Genomic DNA, 19,774 nt, shown 5'->3' with positions numbered 1-19,774 from the left:
TTTACTGAAAAACCTTTAAACATTATACTATTTTAGTACCACTGTGGGGATGAGGGTGAGGATATGTTTTCTAATGGCATTAGTAAGGGTGACCACCACATTCTAATAAGCGTAAAGACAATTGTCCTGAAATGCAATTGCCATCACAGAGTGAAATGATAGTGATTTAACGTAATTTAATTTAGGTTCCGTAAATTTAAATGAATTTTTTAATATTATTTTATATGCTTACTCATCAGATGCATGTTACAGTAGTCATCCAAGTCACTGCAAAATATAACAAAAATTGATTTTTTATTATTATTAGTAGTACTAGTAGTAGTATTGTGTTGCTGTTTAAAAAGTATTTATATCTATGGTAAATATACAGTTAGTTACATTTTGGTCAGAACCAATGTTCGGCTCTCTTTTCACGGTCGGACATAATGAGTGTAACACAGTGTCAGCCAGCTATGTCGGCGCCGAAGTATGTCTGTACATTTTTAGAGTACACACTACAATAATTTGTCAGATGGCTCATTTATTTGCATTCAGGGTCTATCAGGTATTCATTTTGAAATAATGTGTTGAATAAAGGTGAAAGGTTAGCAGCGGGGCCCATCAGTTTTCAGGTAAAGGAAGTTATTTTGCCGACTTTTGCTCTCAAGCTTCTCCTCACTGTTTGAGCTAGCTAACGTAATTCAGGGAAGCTGACTTACTGTTCATTTTATATACGCGACTACTCACTGAAGTGACTTGGTTGTTCGTATGCAGAGCAGAAGTTTCTTGTTCGGCAGAACGAATATGTATTTAAAAACGATGTGTCGTCAGTTCCACGATTCATCATCTGATCTTGTATAGATGACAAGCGTTGAGTCGGTATACATTTTGTCAAGGTTTACTTTTTATTTTTCCTCTCAAGCATGCACCGGTTTGATTATCATAGATGCACTATTAATAACAATGTAACCCTGATTTTTTTTTTTTCTCTTTTAGTTTACACATCCGAGCCATGGCCTCACTGTCAGAAGAGGTGCTTCTGGTGGTGAAAAAGGTTCGCCAGAAGAAACAGGATGGCACTCTGTATTTGATGGCTGAACGCATTGCTTGGAGTCCAGAGGGGAAGGACCGCTTCACCATCAGCCACCTCTATGCGGATATTCGCTGTGAGAGCTCTTTTTGTGTAAATATCACAATGTAAAGCCATTGTATGATGGAACATTATTTATGGTCTGCTCAGGTCAGAAAATCAGCCCTGATGGCAAAGCAAAAATTCAACTCCAACTGGTCCTTCACTCCGGTGAGAGTACCACATTCCACTTTTCTAATGAGAGCACGGCACTCAAAGACCGTGAGGCTGCTAAAGAGCTGCTGCAGCAGCTTCTGCCCAAGTTCAAGAAGAAAGCTAATAAGGAACTGGAGGAGAAAAACAGGTGTGTGTTAGGCTTGAAACTCTTGCTAATTCACAGCATGACGCTAAGCACTTTGAGAATATTTAGACCGTGTTGAACCTGTTGACTGCTATTGTATGTCTAAATTTTTTTTATTTTTTTTTTTTACACATAGAATGCTTCAAGAAGATCCGTTGCTTTTTCAACTATATAAAGATTTAGTGGTCAGCCAAGTGATCAATGCTGAGGAATTCTGGGCTAACCGATTAGGAGGCCTAAACACACACACACACCCTGCAGTATGCAACAATAAACAGGAAGTTGGTATTTCTGGAGCTTTCTTGGTGAGTGACTGAATAAAGCCTTGTGTAAAATTTTAGCCAGAATTTCAGCTGCATTTTAAACCTTTTTTGTTAACTTTATAGGCAGACATACGGCCACAAACAGATGGCTGCAATGGCTTGAGATATAATCTGACAGCTGATATCATTGAATCTATCTTCAGAACCTATCCTGCAGGTAAACATGGCCATGACGGTTTCGTTGTATATGCAACGGTGCTAAGCGTGTACACAATCTATATCAACTCCACTCGTCATTGCAGTGCAACAGAAGTATTGTGAAAGTGTCCCTCACGAGCTCACCGAGAAGGAGTTCTGGACACGCTTCTTCCAGTCGCAGTATTTTCACCGAGATCGCATCAACACAGGGACACAGGACATCTTCACAGAGTGTGCCAAGCTGGATGAAAAAGGTAGAAAGCAGTTAAGTCTCCCCTCTCATAGGTAGGAGTTTGTGTGTGTGTGATTTTGTGTTTTTTGTTTTTATATGAAGGGTTAAAATCAATGGTGGTGCAAGGAGTTAAGAACCCCCTGGTTGACCTGCAGTCATTAGAAGATAAATCCTTGGATGAGGTAAGAGTTACGAAGTCGATGACAAGTACCGTAGAACCTCTAAACTCAAAAGCAGTTTCTTCCGGGACCTTGTCACTCACTTATCTTTGTTGCAGGGTTACGGCGCCTCGACACCGCTGCCTTCCACTTCAAATTCAAACCGAACGGTGAAGGAGAGCAGCAACTATGCCATTATCAAGCGTTTCAACCATCACAGTGCCATGGTGCTGGCAGCAGGCTCACGCAAGGGGTACAAATACACAGAAATATAGACGAGAACGTCCTCATACTAAATTGTCACCTCCATTGCTTTAAAGGGAGACTGACCAAAATAGTGAGACTAGCAGCACTGATGGAAACTCGCGGGATTCTGACGTCTTCCAGCCTCCCATCAAGAAGGTAAAGTGTTTTTTTTTTTCTTCATCCATTATGTGACTTGGATAGGATGGCTCACTTTTGCAATTTTCTTAGGTGAAAATACAAGAAGCCATAGAGTATGAGGATCTGCAAAGGGAAAACGGGCCAAAAGTGGTTGCATTAAACCTCAAAAAGTCAGACAGGTTTGCACTATTTCCTCCATCTCAAATGCACACCATCGCATTGTTGAATAAGCTATGTTCAAGTCGGGTCTATTTTTTTTAAACAGTTGTTCTCCACAATGGTTTTAATCTCGTACATTTGAACTTTTTTATACAAAGGTATGCCCATGGTCCTGTGCCTCTTCAGTCTCTAAAATACACAACAAGCCAAGAAATCATTAACTCCGTCAACCACGTCCGCCACGAGATGGCCGATTACAAACCCGACCTAACTCAGGTTTGACCAGCCGCTTTACACTTCCTCTCTTCGCTCTCGCACCACTTTTGCAATCTCCATGCAAAGCTGCTTCCGTATTAGATCAGGTTGTGCAAATGTCTACGGCCGTTTCTTCTCTGCAGGTTTTGACCAGCGTGGCAGCAACTTCGGCCATCGCATCACTTTCTCCCGGCGGCCTGCTCATGCAGACGGGATCGCAGCAAGCCATAATTCGTACGTTGATGAATCTCAGTGGGAAACATTCCAGTTCCTGTGACCCTCCCCTGAACTGATATCAGTTGTTTACCTTTTCTCATTTGCGATATTGGCAGAGATGGTACCATCTGACATCCAAGGGGAACTGAAGCATCTTTATACAGCTGCTGCGGAGTTATTGAGACATTTCTGGTCCTGTTTTCCCGTCAACACGCCATTTTTGGAAGAGAAGGTGACAGTAACATGACTGTAAATCACATGGTGTTAGTCATCCTTGACTTAAACTTTCATGCGTCTTTTTGTGTTATACAGTTGATTAAAATGAAGTCCAACCTCGAGCGATTTGAGACGACCAAGCTTTGTCCTTTCCAAGAGAAGATTCAGCGTCAGTACTTAAATAAAAATGTAAGTATCCAATGATTTCAAGACTCTTAAGTGTGTTTCTAGTGATTTCCCTCCATAGGTCGATTTCATATTCTGTCTCTCCCCATTGATGACTGATTGGATTTCACATAAAGAGATAATGAGATGAACGCAGAACTCTAATTTCCAAATACTTTCCTTCATTGACACCCTCGCAGATCACGGCACACTTAGAGCAGATGCTACAAACGGCCTACAGCAAGTTCCACGTCTGGCAAACACGCCGCATGATGAGGAAAACCTGAGGCCGAACGCTTTGTTAGCGAAGAACAACGAAGACCAAATGGACAAGGACGTCCCGTGGAGGCCTTAGGTGCCCTGCTGAGACGACACATCGTAGCCGGGTGGCTTCACAGGAGGCTCGCGATGAAGACATCAACGAACACCGCTGCAGCCGTTTCCGAGAGGCATATGGCATTTTTAGTCACGAAAACTTTTCTTATTTTTTGTGTTCTTTCTACGGATGAGAGATTGGTTTCAGTATTGGGACTGTAATGGTACAAGACTGTATGGCCATATAAATCTTGTAGGCTCCCAGGATGACCAGCAGAGGACTGCAGAAGTTTTATCAGTGCAGAGAGCCTCTCTAGAAATAGGACAAAGAATGGATTAGTGTTCCAGAGTTAGCGGATTTAGCAATATTCTAATGACATGTCACACTTGGAGAGTGTTGGTGTGTGTTAAACACAGTTAACATTGTTCGGTTCTGTCTGCACTGTATTGTACATACAAAATGTTACTCTGGATTAAAGAGGTAAAGCGTTTTGATGGTGGTGCATGCGTGGAAGTTAGAATCACACCTTGATTTCAGGGAGAGAAATAAACATTTTATGAGGCGGATTCTCCCAATTTGCGGATTCTTAATGAGGCGTGTCGTCCAACCAGTCAAGATGCAGAACATGCTCATTGCTCAGCACGCTTTCAGGAAGTCGACTCGCCCGCTCAGGGAGGCTGACCACTCGGCTGCAGTTCCCAAGGTAACGTGAGTGTTTTTCTCTTAAAAGCGGAGCCATCTAAAACCGAGAGGCCAAAATAAGTTAGTGTATTTTTGCTCACAGTATTTCAGCATTTTTATTTGAACGGCGACTCGACAAAGAACAGCGAGCGCGCTCGCTATCGACCTCATACAAGAAATCGACGGGGGAAAAAATCATTACCATTTTCAATAGTTTGACGGTTATGTGAACTTTTGTTTAGCTGCTGTGTAGTTTGAACAAAATTGTTTCATTTCAGGGTCAGCAGACGTGTGTCGTCTCGTGACCGACTCGCCCCTTCGGGTTGTTTACGAGAGCGCCACTGATCGATGTAGACGAGTGAAACGCTGCATTCCGAAAACATTTGATTACAAATATGTTTATCACGTGAGAGTTCTTAAACCGTTATTATTCTTAGAGTTTACTGCAGTTCAGTAGTGTGACGTCACTTTCGGCAGGTTGACAACAGCTTGAACGTAAGGTACTTCCTTGCGATCACGTGACCCATGCATAAACAAAATGTAAACAATATGCTGCCTTGAAAATAAATAGGCACAAGTTGATATCCAAACACTAAAGCACGGCTGATCTTTTTGCCAAATACTTTGTTTTTTCTTTTTAATGAACCAATCATTCCAGTTTTAAAACTCAGGTTAACTAAGCAGCCTTAGGGAGTGCAGTATCTCTTAAGTCAGTGGTCCCCAACCTTTTTTGCACCACGGACCGGTTACGTGTCAGAAATATTTTCGCGGACCGGCCTTTATATAAATAATACATTTATATAGATAAATAATACATTTATAATAAATATATAAATACGATGGAATAAAATGCTACGACTGGCATAAAAACAAGTATAAACAACATGAAAATAAAACAAACCATTACGTTGAATTCGTGGGAGCACTGAGCTTGTTTCTCAGAAATGAGCCGGCGTAATCGGAGACAATGACACCCGAAGTGGTTAAGGTTTGTCTTTTAATACAGGATGCTTGGTCTCCATATGCCCAAGCACTTTTGAAGGCTTTATTGCCTCGTTAGCTAGCCTGTCGTCAGTCGCCGCATTTTATGCAGAGTGGGCTTGCTTGGCAAGTCAATCACCTGTGGCGATAAATCCATATTTGAAGTAGGACTTTCTTTTAAATGCAGTTTTCCTTTTCTTAGAAGTCGTAGCCTCTTCTTCCGTCTCCTCATTGGGCTTTTTTCCCCTTTCCGAAGAAGCTTTCCAAACATCTTTGTTTCTTGCTCATTTTTGCTACCTTCGCGGGCTCGACTGGGGGGGAGGGGCTTCTTTACCCGAATTAACCTTTGTCAAGAGACATAGATGCACTGACGAATGTAATTGGGAGAGAATCGCCATTTTTAAAGTATTTTTCAAAATAAATTCGTACTAATTTTTGCTACCTTTGCGGGCTCGACTGGGGAAACATGTCACGTGACCGGGACGAGCGTCTTGACCTGAAGTAATTGATTGTCGATAAAAATTATTTTATTTTATTTTTTTCTGTCTGGCTTGGCGGCCCGGTACCAAGTGACTCACGGACCGTTACCGGTCCGCAGGCCGGGGGTTGGGGATGCCTGTCTTAAGTAATTTGCTCCAGGGTTTTAAATTATGATTCTGTTTTTTTGGGGGGTCAGAAATAATCTGATGAGAGATGTTCACCAATTTACACTACAGTGCTTGCAAATAAAAGAAATACATAGTCAGAGATGTTACTTTTCACTTATTCTAGAGATTATCATCACCTACTACTTCTAAATATAGAAATGTTTCCTTTAAATGCCATTTGTAAACAGAGTAACTGAGTTTCAATATTTAAACCGCTGCCTCCGTATTGAAATCAAGCACAAACAGGAAATCAAACATAAATCATATTCTGTATTTAAGTTTAAAATATGGACTGTCTATGGCTTCTCTTTTCTCAATTCAGCAGTTTGACGTTGCTTGACGCTGTTTGCACGGGCTTGTATAACCAAAGTCATGGCTGTCCAATTTGAGAGACTTAAGAACCCTGCTGAGAGTCATATGATGCCACAGCATACATGACCAAGCACAAACGTGCGTACTGAAGGCTGGCTCTATCGTTCTCTTCCAGTTGTGGATGACCGACCGTGAGGGATGATGCCTCGTGTAGCGGTTGTACCAGATGTCCACAGTCACGTCTTGGCAGAATTCGACTGCCTTGACCCTCTCCTCTCCACTCTGCGCCTAGACTCCGGCAGGCTCAAGGTCAATACAGTCACATGATCACTATTACCGTAACATTTGTTTATAAGCTCGAGTTTTTTTCTACTCCAGCTAGTGGCTGCAGATGAAATTTTACTGTACTTCTTTGGTGTTGTCTTTCAGTGCACATGTTTGGCTGTGTCGAGAAAGTGGCTGGCATTAGGAGCGTCGGCTGGAGGCTTGCACCTGATTCAGAGGGAGGGCTGGAAACAAAGGCTTATCCTGACTCACAAGGTATTATGTGACTCTGGAATTTATTTCCACATTTCATCTGTCCCCCGTAGTTAACTTAAGAGTATTTATCGGCTTGGAATTTTTTGGGTTTGTAAATTTTTCTTTTTTGGGGGGGATATCCTTGCCCCTCCCCCCACCAGGAAAAAAAAATCCTAGCTCCACCAGTGATTGACATGACTTACGTTTCAGGAAGGATCCATTACTCAAGTGTCGTGCTGTCCACATGATGAAGACTTTATTGCTGTCGCAACAAGGTAAAATGCATTTTACCTGTGGTCATCTCTTTATGATTGACATGGCATGTTGTGTGGTCCAGTCAAGGTCTGGTGGTGGTGTGGGAGCTGCAGCTGGAGCGCCGCGGACGTCCAGAGAGAGTGAGCGTGTCATGGGAGCATCGAGGCCAGAACATCACTGCACTCTGTTGGGACACAAACACTATCAAAGTTTATGTTGGAGACTCGGCAGGCAAGGTGTCTTTTCTCCGGGCAGGATCCTCGAAACTGGGAAAGGTAGCACACACACAAAATAGTGTGATTTTACTATACAGTGAAACTCGCACTATTTCCACTGTACCAGATTTTTCAAAGATTATTTTAGCACAAAAATATTTTTGTTGTTGTTTGTTTGTATAGGGTTCAGGATTTGTTATGTTTCCTGTTCAGACGGTTACTGCCGTCGACTCCAAAGTGGTTCAGCTTGGTTACCAGGACGGTCGGCTCCTGGTGTCTTCTCTAACCCGCTGTTATCTCTGTGATACGGAGAAGTGAGTGGTGGTTGCGATTGTCCAGAGCCGGCCAGAGGTCACGAACCTTTTAGGAAACTCAGAGCGACTTTCTTGTTTACACTCTCAAATGCCGATTTTGCTCTGATTACCTTTGATGATATGTTTTTAATAATTAACAATATTCTTTATAAAGACACTTATGAATTTAACAATTTCTTACATGATTCCTTTTTTCATATGTGTTTTTTAATCTTTTAATAATTTCCCATGCCTTTATATCCTATCGCCAGGGAGAAGTTTTGGCGTGTGGGAAACAAGGAGCGTGACGGAGAGTACGGGGCTTGTTTTTTCCCTCAGAACAAAGGATTGTTGGGGGGCCAGCCCCCGCTACTCTACTGCGCTCGGCCAGGCTCTCGGATATGGGAAGCCAGTTTTAACGGCGAGGTTTTAAGCACACAGCAGTTCAAACAGGTGCTCAACTGCCCTCCGCTACCTCTTATCACTTACAGGTAATAATATTAACTCTAACTTGCTTAAACTATTTTTTTCTTTGTGTGAAATAACATTAATGCCCATAAAACTCTGCAGAAATGAGCCACAATACAATCCAGCCCAGAAGAGCCTTCAATCAATTGCCTTCCCCAAACTATTATATTTTGGGTAAGAGTCACGTTTAAATGTTTGCACAATAAATTATTTAATATTATGATAAACATTGTTTAATGTTGATTTACTGCACAGAGTTAGTTGACCAATTGTCCCTTTTTTTTTTGGACAGAGACCAAAATTTGCTTACCTGGACTGATTCAGCCATTTACATCTTTACACCTCACAATGGGCAAGTTCTTCTCTGGACTGAGCTCAAAGGTGACTGACTTTGATACACACACACAGACATGAACATTTCAGTATATTAGACCAGTGTTTCCCAACCTTTTTTGAACAAATCGTTCACTCACGAGCCAACACTAACAGCAACACACACATAAATTGAGTATGTGCCGATGCCACAACATGAAATCTCAAAATTCTCCGATTTGCCACGCATGCACGATTAGCCTTGCGGAAACTGACCTGTGGTTTGGTAATCCTGTTACAATTCGCTCGGTATTTAATGTTGGACAATTTCCCACGGAACATCTCTCACGTGACACCGGTGTGCCGCGGCACACTGGTTGGGAAACACTATATTAGACAGTCAACCTTGTTTTTTTGGTATTGTAGACGTGCTCGATATCGCAGTCCACCGCAACGAGCTCTTCTGCCTCCACGGCAGCGGCCATCTGTCGCACCTCTCCTTGTTGTCAGCAGAACGTTGTGTTGAACGTCTCCTGCGACGGGAGTCCTGGCCTCTGGCGGCTTCGGTCTGCTGCATGTTCCAGCACACCGTCTGCATCAGTCGGGTAAGGTGGCTTGTATCCAAAATGCTTTTGCGCTTGTCGTTTAAAAAATACAAAATGGTCTGTTATTTTTACTTCGTTTTTGTCAAACTCAGGCGAGGAAATCAATTCCCATGGACCGTCTGGAACACCTTCGATACCAGCTCAGTTCCAGCACTCACCCAGAGTTGATTGGACAACTGGATGAGGTGATCGCCAAGCTGGAGCCACTTGACTCGGCCTGCAGCAGCCGCAGAAGCAGCATTTCATCACACGTATGTGAAAATTGAGCTTCCTGAAACTTGCGTGATTCATTGATCCCTGTCTCGTTATGAACCTGTTGCAAATACAATCATGTTCAATCAGCTCAGTGGCCTAGTAGTAGAGTGTCTGCCCTGAGACTGGAAGGTTGTGGGTTCAAACCTCAGCCAGGTCATACCAAAGACTACAAAAATGGGACCCATTACCTCCCTGCTTGGCACTCAGCATTGGGGGTTGGAATTGGGGGTTAGATCACCAAATGATTCCCGAGCTCGGCATCGCTGCTGCTCACTGCTCCCTTCTCCCCCAGGGGATGGATCAAAATCACATGGGGATGGGTTAAATGCAGAGGACAAATTTCGACACACCCAGATGTGTGTGTGACGATGATCATTGGGACTTTAACTTTATGTTCTGCATGGAAATGTGACATGACCTTAGTCTCTTAACATCATTCGCTTTCTCTCAAAATCCAGGAGAGCTTCAACGTCCTGGACTGCGGGATCTACCGAGTGATCAGTCGGCGAGGGAGCCAGTCCGACGAAGAGATGAGTTCCCTCATTCATCAGTCCGCGTCGGAGGAGGAGCGGCTCAAAGAGTTCAGCTTTGTGCAGGAAGAAGATCAAGTGGACCACGGTAGGAGACAATTGAGACGCCTGCACTTGTAATTGTTTGAAGACATATTAAATTGATTAGACAGTGGTGCCTTGAGAAACGAGTGACAGAGCCCCCGTTGAGATGTCTTTAGGGAAAACATTTTTTCTGCCTTATACTGCCCCTGGTGGTGTAGATGGGCATGGCAGAAAGAGCAAATAAAAAGCATTCAGATGCCATGTGACAAAAGCTTTTTTTTTTTTCCTTTTATTTCAATCTAATTGTCATATCAATATTATGAAGCCTTATTTTAACTACCACAATTTTATTGTTTTTGAGAGAAGGCCGGAACTGATTAATGGCATTTCCATTTCTCTTAAGGCGCCACTTATTTGACATTGAAATTTTGGAAATTTGAAGAATGAGCACAAGAATCCGGCTTTGTGTTTACCATGTTTCTAATAATAATGCTGTGTCGCTGTGTCCTACACACACATTATCACCTGTGTTCAGTTTTATTTGCATTGCACAGCATTTGTACCTCCTTGCCCCCATCGTCCACCGACTACATGCATGTGGTGTTCACCCTCTCATCGTACGCCACCGGTGCCTCCATCCATCTTTGTGTTTCTCCTCTGGCTCTCCCGCCGACCTCCATTCAGATCCACAGAGCAGCGAGCATGCGGAAGCCGACCGATCCGAGCAAGGCCTGCAGTTTCACTTGCCCCTCTCATTCCGCACCAAACCCCCTCGCATTGCGCTGCAAGCCGTCAAAGACAGGTGCTTATAATTACTTTTTAGATTTTTTTTTTTTTGTGAGTGTCCAACCGATCAATCCGACGAATTTAATCAAACAATATTAGCTTGATTTATATACTTTGTTTTAATTTTGTTGTTACTTGTTGTGAATTAAAATGTTTTTTTTTTCTACAGGTTATTTGTCAAATATGAGGTAAAATGTCATTATCAGCATTCTTTGTCAAATTTTAACCAAACCGTTTTAAAAATGTGTTAAATCCACACAAGAATAATGCAGTGCATAAAATTGCCTCTTAAATTAAATTGGACGCATTAAAATGTACAGTGAAACTATTCACGAGGAACATAAAGTAATGTAAAATATATCAGCAAGAACATTCACCCAATAAGCACTCATTTTTATTTCATTCATGATTTTTGTTTTAGTTGTGTTTGTTTTTAACTCTAACAACCTTGGGATGCTGATGAGATTATTTTTGGCATTTTCTCGAACAATGAACTGAAACATAACTAAAACGAGGTGTAGCAGCGGCTTTTCACTTCCCCTTTCCAGTAAAGATTTCAACCCACACATTATTTCCATGTCACTCATTAGTTTGTAAAAAGGCTGACATGTTTCATTTCCATGCATTACACTCAGCTGCTCTCCATTACCTGGAGAAATTCATCCATTTTTTTTCTCCCTGCCCCCGACTCTCAGTGTTTCTAGTTTTGTCAAGAAGACAACCGAGAAGATCAATACGCTCCAGATGAACTCTGAGCTGTGGCAGCGATCTGACTGTCGAGAGAGTGCTCACGCCGAGATGCCTGCCACCTCTGCTGCGTTCATGGAGGAAGCAGATATTGAGTAAGATTCACTTCTAAATTAATTACCTTTCCGTGACAGGATTGAATCGCTGACAATTCATTTATTGTCGTAGGATTGAATCAGACATGCTTAAAACAGAATCTGAACTACTCGAGCTTCAGTCTGCCACTGAACGGGCCCTGTAAGTACAGAGAATTCTACTAACCATGGCGTAAAAAAAAAAAAAAAATGCTTTAAGCACTTTTTCTTTTTACAAAATCTACGATATAGACCACTTGTCAATGGCCAATATCTTTGCACCTCTACCTTACTTTGGTACGCATAGTACATTAAAACCTGTTCTGGCATCAGTTTCCAGATCCAAGATCCTTTAGTTCTGCTGGATCCATATTTCCTGCAAGAAACTCTTCAAGAATGGTTGAAGGTGCTGGAGCGAGTCCTCAGGCCGGCTCAACCTGAATCAGACGATGAAGGTGTACACGCATTGGAGCCGCTTTTAAACACAGACTCACAAAAAGCAGAAGAGTCAACAGAGAGCTCGCTGCAGGAGGTGGATCACGACCGTCAACTCGCCTCAGAAAACGGGACAGTGTTGTCCGAAGAAGCCGTGCGATTGACGTCTCCCCAAGCGCTTCCCTCCGATCTCCTGGCGAATCTCACCCAACTGGCAACGCTTTACACCGAAATGAGCTGCTTCAGCAAAGAGGCGAATGCTCACGAGTTGAGCTGCGTCACCTTCCTACGGCGCTATTTCTTCTTGCTAGATCAAGATCGCATTAGACGCATGTGTCTGCGTTGCGGCCAGGAGCGGCAGGACGTGCAGAGCTCCTTCGTCGAGGCCATGCTAGGTCAGAAAACACTCTCTAATGTTTGCATCAGTACACTCACAAATGATTAGTTATAAGATCTCAGCCAATTTCTTTTTTCATAGGTGTGACAAAGTCCAGTAAAGTGGTGGAAATCATTCATAAAGGAGATTTACGGAGATCACTACGCTATCTGCGAGAACTGCAGCCGTGGAGTCCTCCCGGTCTCCTCGCTCACTTCTACAGGTCGGCCGATATCCCGATTGTCTCTCTTGTGGAAGTCGTGTCAAACGTCATTTAATATGTCGCAATTTAGGTTGTATGAGAAGCACGGAGAGTCGGCGGTCCGTTCTTTTCCTCCATTCTATCCCACCATCACTCCAGCAGATGTGATGCAGATGGCCCAGCAAAGCCACTTCTTGGCTTACCTGGATAACTTGGTTCTATCCCAACCTGAAGAACACAGGTACACTTGCAGCTTGAAAGAAAAAACAATCCAATAGGGGGTGTTAAAATTTGGATGAATTCTCCCTAGGTTGTCATTCCTGCAGTCACTTCTTGAGCCCAAATCTCTGCGGCAGGAATGGCTTGAGCTGGCGCTTACCCACGATACACCTCAGCGCTCCGATACAATGACAGCCGAGGGACGGCCCAGGTAAGCGGCTTGATTTTATTTCCATATTGTGTCTTAAACAAAGAATAATAACCTTTTGTTGCAGGTGGAATTCTCATCGTCTCAGTTGGGGTTACGGGCGCCTCCTGTCTTTGTTAATCCAAATTCCCGCAGACTTGTCATCCAAGCAGAAGATGGCAGAAACCTGCCGCAGTCACGGGTACTTCATTTCACTGATAGCATTTCATTTCCACATTTAGAACCAAACGTCTGCAGTCATTTCACTTGTTTCATGTATGTGTAGGTACTGGACAGGTTATCTCCACCTGTGTTGTCAGCTACAGCGCCGCAACGAAACTTTCTCAACAATCTGTCAACTGGATGATATCAGCCTGCTGGAGGAACCAGAGGGTGCGTTTCAATTTCAACACGTTTCATTCAATTCAGTAATAGTTGATGTATGAAGACTGTTTTGTCATCCAGGTGTGGAGCCACAAAATTTCTCCGAATGGAAGCTCCTGATCCAGTTAGCTCAGGACCACAGCTGTATGTCGGACGTGAACGGGGACGCGGTGTCCAACGGCTCGGCAGATTGCAGCAGAAATGTCAATGCCGAGGCCTTGACCCTGCGCTTGGCCCGCACGGCCGGGCCGGAGCAAGCCCTGGCCGTCTTGGAGGAGTGTGGAGTGAAGCCGAGTCTTTCTCCTCACTCACAACTGGTCTGTGAACTGCTGAAGGTGGCTGATAAGAGGCAGCGGTGAGTCATTGCATGTTGTCCATTCCACGGTTGTCCAAACAAAAAGTAAACAAAGCGGGCTTGCTTCATCACGTCTGTCATGTGTTTTTCAGTGCGACCATTCAGACCATGCTGGAGCGCTGCGATCGCTTCCTATGGTCCCAACACGCCTGATGTTTGAGAAGATACCAACAATGCCACATTCTTCCATGAGGTTTTACCTCTGACTGATAGGAATTAATTTATTTGCTTTATTACTAATGAAGGTACTCACCCTTAAAATGTGTTATTTGCTCTTATTTTGCACTAAAACTGTTTGGAATTGAATGTACTGTTGGTGCAAAACTGATTTTTCAAGACTGTTTGTTTTGCATGTACCAAAGACCTTAAATCAGTCGTTGACTTTGAAACAACTGTTCTAACCAGGTATTATTATTTAAATAAAAAAAAAAAAGAAATGTTCCATCGCGATTTTGTGAGTGTTTTATAATATGAGTACTTACTTGGGGCTATGGAAAATGGATGCGTGACATATTTAACATCTTGATAGAATGCAGACAAAAATAATGCGGGTCAATGTTGATAAAAAGTTAATGACACCCGATTTTTGATTCCTATGATTGTATCGCACACCTGCCGCATCAAAGGAGCAAATTGGGGATTCACATTTGAATGTTCTTGGTTTATAACTTTCATTTGAGTCACATTGACCTTTTCAACTTCATTCCTGACTTCAATTTGGCAGAAGTCCTTCCTCCTCCTCCGACTCTGGCACAGAAACAATCAGCCGCTTCAATGTTTTTTATGGACTTGCATAATTAAGGCCCAATGCTGTCAGAATTTTTTTTTAACTCATTATTGTATTAGCTTATATCTACAAAGCTACAAATGCAGTGTTGCTTGGGGTGGTAAAAGCTAATATTCAGGCTATTATTGATTTATATCAATGCTGTATTCGATTAGTTGATTTGTTAACACTTAAATGAAAACAAAAAATATACATGATGTGGGCAAGGCACAATCATTTGCAATATTAATACACAGAAAGTGTGGCCACCCCTGAAGCACAGCAGGCACACACTTTCATTTATTTGAAATGATCCTAACATGATAGAATGCTTTTTATCATAAATAGAATTAAAAAGTGAGGTGGAGCGGCTTATGTTTGATGTTGCCTTCCTGTCACCAGTGGTATGATAAGGGGGATTCTGCGCATACCTGCTGCTGTATAAATGGCCATTTGATACACACACCTGCTCAGTCAGCACAGCGGTAAGATACTGTTCTGTACTAGCAGCCTGATTTGAACAAGGAACATATCAAGATGGAGACTTTACAAGGGGTGAGTTGCTTGAAATTCACAGTTTTGTGCTAGGTGTCTTTTTTTCCCATGTCTACTCATAGATGATCATCATCCTCCTCTTGGCCCTCCCACAACGAGCGCTGTTGTTTAAAAACACCTCAGGTAGGACCTCACTGACCAGTTAAAGGTTCATGAAGTAACACTAAGCCCGTTTCTGCTTTTTTCTGTCTGAAACAGTACATGCGGCCTCTGTACTTGTAAAGGAGGCTCTTTGCAAGGCCATCGAGCTGACTGACGGCGCCTACGCTCAGACAAGAGAACGGTCCGCAACATCTTGCCTCCATGGCAATATTTCCCATCTTCAGTCATTTTAACAAAATGCTATCGTTTAGGATGAAGAAGTCTCTATCCGAAGGCTCCCTGAGACCAACCGATCTGCTGGTTCACTTCAAGCAGACTCAAAGCACAAGCAGGACTCACGTTCGCGCTGGCGAGCTGCTGGATAACACGGTGGAACTGATCCGAGAAATGGTCTACACGCGCAGTGCAAAGTTGGAACTAACGGACGGTTCATTAGGTACAGTTGAGTGATCAGGATAACAGTAGCTGCTCAATTTGATTTGATTGATAAAATGAACCTCATCCCTGGCCAAGAACTATGTAAATGCATATTCACTTTTATTTCTCCTCCTCAGAGCTGCTGAGTGAAGCAGATGTTGAAAATCTGCTTCAAGCCACTGGTTGCTTGGCTCAACGACGCACATCCGGATGTCCAACTGGCTGTGTGGCAGAACGTTACCGATCCATCACTGCTCACTGCAACAACAGGTTGGTTCTTGATCATTTTCTTTGATTTCACTTGTTATAAATCACAGTTTATGACTAGCTTAAGAAAAATAAATAGAGAATACTCCATTTAGTTGCTGTTCCTCCTGCTCAGAGAACATCCCAGATGGGGCTCTGCAAACATTCCCTACTCTCGCTGGTTGCCTCCAGAATATGAAGACACATGGGGAACACCAAGAGGCTGGGATTCAGACCACACCTACCATAACTTTAGCCTGCCGCCAGTAAGAACCCATGGAGCCACTCCCCGTCGCTCACCCCCTGCCTCCCTCACTTGGTGGTCTTCGCAGGTCCGACTGGTGTCTCAGGAGGTTCTCTTCACTCACAATGACAACATCTCTCTGGACTCCACTTTGTCCCACCTGCTGGTCGAGTGGGGACAGTGGATTGACCACGACTTGGTGCTGACCCCCCAGAGCCCCAGCACGGTGGCTTTTCGGACCGGGGCGGACTGCACCCGGACCTGTAGCCGGGATTCGCCATGCTTCCCCATCGAGGTGTGTTTCATCCTAAGCTCCGCAAAGACATCAGATTTCTTTTTTGTTAAACTGAAGGTTTAGCTTTCCCGTCAGATTCCACCATCTGATCCACGGTATGGCCTTCAGAGATGCATGCCCTTTTTGCGCTCTGCTCCAAGCTGTTTGGATGGAGCCGGGCGCCCGTTGCACCGTGAGCAGCTCAACGCCATCACCTCTTTTGTGGACGCCAGCATGGTGTACGGTAGCTCCGATAGCCAAGCTCTGGAGCTACGCGACCGCTCCTCGCTGCTCGGCTTGATGGCTTGTAACTCGCAGCACTCGGACGGGGAGCTGGCCTACCTGCCCTTCTTGCCTCGTCCGCAGGATCACTTGGATCCCTGTGGCCCGAGAGAAGGCTCCAGACAACGGGACAATGCCACGTCCTGCTTCCAAGCTGGTGAGTGTAGTCCAGTCTAGGATGAGATAGTCATGACAAATAGTCATAAGAAAAATACATGAAATGTAGGCACCAAGTATTTGAACCATCTTACTTTCCACCACCGGAGCTCATGAGTCATGTTTGCTAGGTGATTCAAGAGCCAATGAGCATCTCGGCATGGTGGTCCTACACACGCTCTTCCTGCGAGAACATAACCGTCTGGTCAAAGAGCTTCATGACATAAACCCCCACTGGAGTCCCAACACCCTCTACCAGGAGGCCCGGAAGATCATAGGAGCCATCCACCAGGTACAATGCTTCCGAGATCGTAGTCGCTGTGGCTCCAGAATTTTTTTCTCCCCCTGACCCCCGGTGACTTGAGTCTTGTTGCTTTCCAGATCCTAACGTGGGAGCACTACCTTCCTCGAGTCCTCGGAGAGACGGCCATGTCCAAGCAGATGCCTCCCTACGAGGCTTATGACCCTAACGTGGATCCCAGCATCGCCAACGTCTTTGCCGCAGCCGCTTTTCGTTTTGCTCACGTCACTGTGCAGCCCATCGTGACCAGGCTCGGGCCAGGGTACGCCGCCAACTCTCGGCATCCCTCGCTCCCTCTGCATCATTCTTTGTTCGCCTCGTGGAGGGTCATCCAGGAGGGTAAGATAAAGCATGGAAATGAAGCTTGATCCAGATATCAAAATATGTTCTGACCTGGTGTTCTCATCAGGCGGTATCGACCCAGTACTACGTGGCCTCTTGCTGTCTCCTGCTAAGCTCCAGACTCCTGGTCAGATGATGGTGGAGGAACTGACAGAGCGTCTTTTTCAGGCGCAAGGTGGATTGCCACTGGACCTTGGGGCCCTCAACCTTCAACGGGGCCGGGACCACGGCCTGCCAGGTACCAAGAGTCCCTCGAAAAGCACAAACGTTTTCTTGAACGTCCTCGTCTGATTCTAACCAGGATACAGCTCATGGCGAAGGTTCTGCGGTCTCTCGGTTCCCAACACAAAATCCGAGCTGGCAGACATCCTTGATAGCCCAACATTAGCTCATAAATTCCAGCAACTGTATGGCACGCCGCACAACATCGATGTGTGGGTAGGGGCCATTTCTGAACCGGCTTTACCCGGAGGCAGAGTGGGACCACTCTTGTCCTGCCTGCTAGCCCGACAATTCAGAGCCCTGCGAGACGGTGACAGGTAGATTATGTCTCTGCTCACTCTCGACTTACATCGCTTCACACACGAGTCTGTGTCTGAAGGTTTTGGTGGGAGAGGAAGGGCGTGTTCACCAGCACGCAGAGGACACACCTCCACGCCATCTCTCTGTCCCGAATCATTTGTGACAACACCCACATCACCCATGTGCCCGAAGACCCCTTCTCACGCACAGAGAACCCGGACGCCCTGCTGGCTTGCTTAAGCCCACTCATCCCTAAACTCGACCTCAGCCCATGGAAAGAACCCGAATCCGGTGAGAAACGTGACCAAAGTTGTCCGTATTGTGTTGACAGTTCTGTAAATTCTCCCCAAGATCCCAAGTGCGGTCCCGTACCCAGAATCCAGTCTGGCTACTCCTTGCTTTGCGACTCTGTGATCCAGTATAAGTGTCAAGCTGGTTTTGAGCTACAAGGTTCTTCATCTATCAGCTGTGATGCGCAAAGTCAACAGTGGAGCTCCCCACCTCCAACATGCCACGGTATTCTAATGTTACCTTTTATGAATACAAGGTGCTCAAATAACAGTTGCACCCAGATTGTCCACGTCATGTTTCCTTTCAGACATTAACGAGTGTGAGCAACCAATTGCTGTTTGCCCACAATATATGGAATGTCTCAACCTGCCAGGTTCTTTTTCTTGCTCAGGTTGGTTTATTATTCTCAAACGAAACCCCTTACGACATTAACCAATGTATAGTTTAGCACAACGAACCCTCGTTAGTGAAAAATAATTTTTGGAAAATTGAAGACATAGATGATTTTTACTAGTGCACAAAATGAGCCGTGCATGAACATCACCTTGCTCAAAGAACAAAACCAACACTATGCATGACCTCACAACAAATTACATACTGGCAAATCAGAATTTACACAATAAATTAGGTTTGTTCGGACCTCCACAGTGGAGGCTCTGTCGAACCCTTGAGACCGACTCACCGAACCCCTAGGGTTCGATCGAACACAGGTTAAGAACCACTGGTTTAGCATTTTGTATCTCTCATGACTGGTCCTGTTTGTGTGCACCCAACCAGAGTTCTCCTCGCCGTCCCCCGTCTCAACTGCAACGGCAGCCATTGTCGTGCTCGGTGGTGTCGGCGGGATGTTGATTCTCCTTTACTGTTTTCGGAGGCGAGTCGCAACACTGAAATGTAACTTGTCATTCATTCATCTTAGGAACAAATAAATCTCTTTTCATTTCAGGTGGTTGCCAAACAGACAGTCAGCCTGTGCCGGAGGTCGCCAAGGGGAAAGTTAAGCACACATTTAAAATAAAAAATATGTGCAAACTGACTCGAGCTTTCATTGATGGAAACGTACAGCATGAACAAATAGCAAAGAGCCAGCTTGTTGTTTTGTCCTTTGTGCCATTATGTCACTAAGCTCCTACTCAATTATTAACAAATGATTTATTGAGCTTTCCTGCAAACTGTATAGAGAGGTCACGGAAGCAGAGCGGCGAGCTTACAAAAAGCGATTTGAAGCCGGAAACCACAGGCTTTACAGGAATGTCTGATTTTTTTTCATAAAGCCTCTTCAAGTGCTACGTGGCCTTGATGTTTATTTGCTACGCCCGTGTTAAATTCCTGCTTCCAAACCTGTGTAACAACTGTGGGTGTGTCCCAACGGTGCTTTGTGTGGCTGTAAACAGGTCATTCATGGTGATGACCGCAATATGAGAATGACTTCACTACAAACGA

General features: G+C 44.4%; 3 protein-coding genes and 1 long non-coding RNA gene across 4 annotated transcripts; 3 read left to right on the top strand and 1 right to left on the bottom strand.

Annotated features, from left to right (window-relative positions):
* The first annotated feature begins 417 nt into the window (after positions 1-417).
* On the top strand, positions 418-4,461 carry gtf2h1 (general transcription factor IIH, polypeptide 1). Its single transcript, XM_049722115.2, has 15 exons — positions 418-611; positions 976-1,145; positions 1,220-1,412; positions 1,546-1,714; positions 1,796-1,889; positions 1,975-2,124; positions 2,205-2,284; positions 2,380-2,513; positions 2,581-2,662; positions 2,735-2,823; positions 2,962-3,079; positions 3,202-3,292; positions 3,391-3,506; positions 3,587-3,679; positions 3,856-4,461. Exons 2-15 carry the CDS (start codon positions 992-994, stop codon positions 3,940-3,942), a joined length of 1,650 nt encoding a protein of 549 aa, XP_049578072.1. The 5' UTR covers positions 418-611; positions 976-991; the 3' UTR covers positions 3,943-4,461.
* Positions 4,462-4,502: 41 nt separating this feature from the next.
* LOC125970162 (uncharacterized) lies at positions 4,503-6,089 on the bottom strand. Its single transcript, XR_007482023.2, has 2 exons — positions 5,773-6,089; positions 4,503-4,710 (listed from the first exon to the last, which is right to left on the bottom strand). It is a non-coding gene; the product is annotated as an uncharacterized lncRNA (long non-coding RNA).
* On the top strand, positions 4,557-14,275 carry hps5 (HPS5 biogenesis of lysosomal organelles complex 2 subunit 2). Its single transcript, XM_049722043.2, has 23 exons — positions 4,557-4,674; positions 6,768-6,901; positions 7,022-7,132; positions 7,322-7,386; positions 7,449-7,641; positions 7,765-7,895; positions 8,147-8,365; positions 8,445-8,516; positions 8,635-8,723; positions 9,081-9,259; positions 9,352-9,510; positions 9,973-10,132; positions 10,753-10,870; positions 11,550-11,696; positions 11,770-11,838; positions 12,009-12,505; positions 12,589-12,709; positions 12,780-12,929; positions 12,999-13,118; positions 13,183-13,296; positions 13,381-13,487; positions 13,560-13,833; positions 13,926-14,275. Exons 2-23 carry the CDS (start codon positions 6,791-6,793, stop codon positions 13,984-13,986), a joined length of 3,267 nt encoding a protein of 1,088 aa, XP_049578000.1. The 5' UTR covers positions 4,557-4,674; positions 6,768-6,790; the 3' UTR covers positions 13,987-14,275.
* A 746-nt stretch (positions 14,276-15,021) lies between these two features.
* epx (eosinophil peroxidase) lies at positions 15,022-19,695 on the top strand. The gene is made up of 16 exons (XM_049722064.2): positions 15,022-15,154; positions 15,217-15,277; positions 15,353-15,437; positions 15,508-15,692; positions 15,811-15,943; positions 16,056-16,185; positions 16,252-16,458; positions 16,534-16,876; positions 17,007-17,167; positions 17,257-17,515; positions 17,586-17,756; positions 17,820-18,057; positions 18,120-18,556; positions 18,639-18,722; positions 19,109-19,205; positions 19,278-19,695. The coding sequence occupies exons 1-16, from the start codon at positions 15,137-15,139 to the stop codon at positions 19,330-19,332; spliced, it is 2,664 nt and encodes an 887-aa protein (XP_049578021.1). The 5' UTR covers positions 15,022-15,136; the 3' UTR covers positions 19,333-19,695.
* Positions 19,696-19,774: the final 79 nt, after the last annotated feature.

Source organism: Syngnathus scovelli, chromosome 6 (genome assembly GCF_024217435.2).
Source record: "Syngnathus scovelli strain Florida chromosome 6, RoL_Ssco_1.2, whole genome shotgun sequence".
NCBI classification, from domain to species: Eukaryota; Metazoa; Chordata; class Actinopteri; order Syngnathiformes; family Syngnathidae; genus Syngnathus; species Syngnathus scovelli.
Note: the sequence above shows the minus strand (reverse complement) of the source record. Positions and strands in the feature narration are given on the sequence as shown.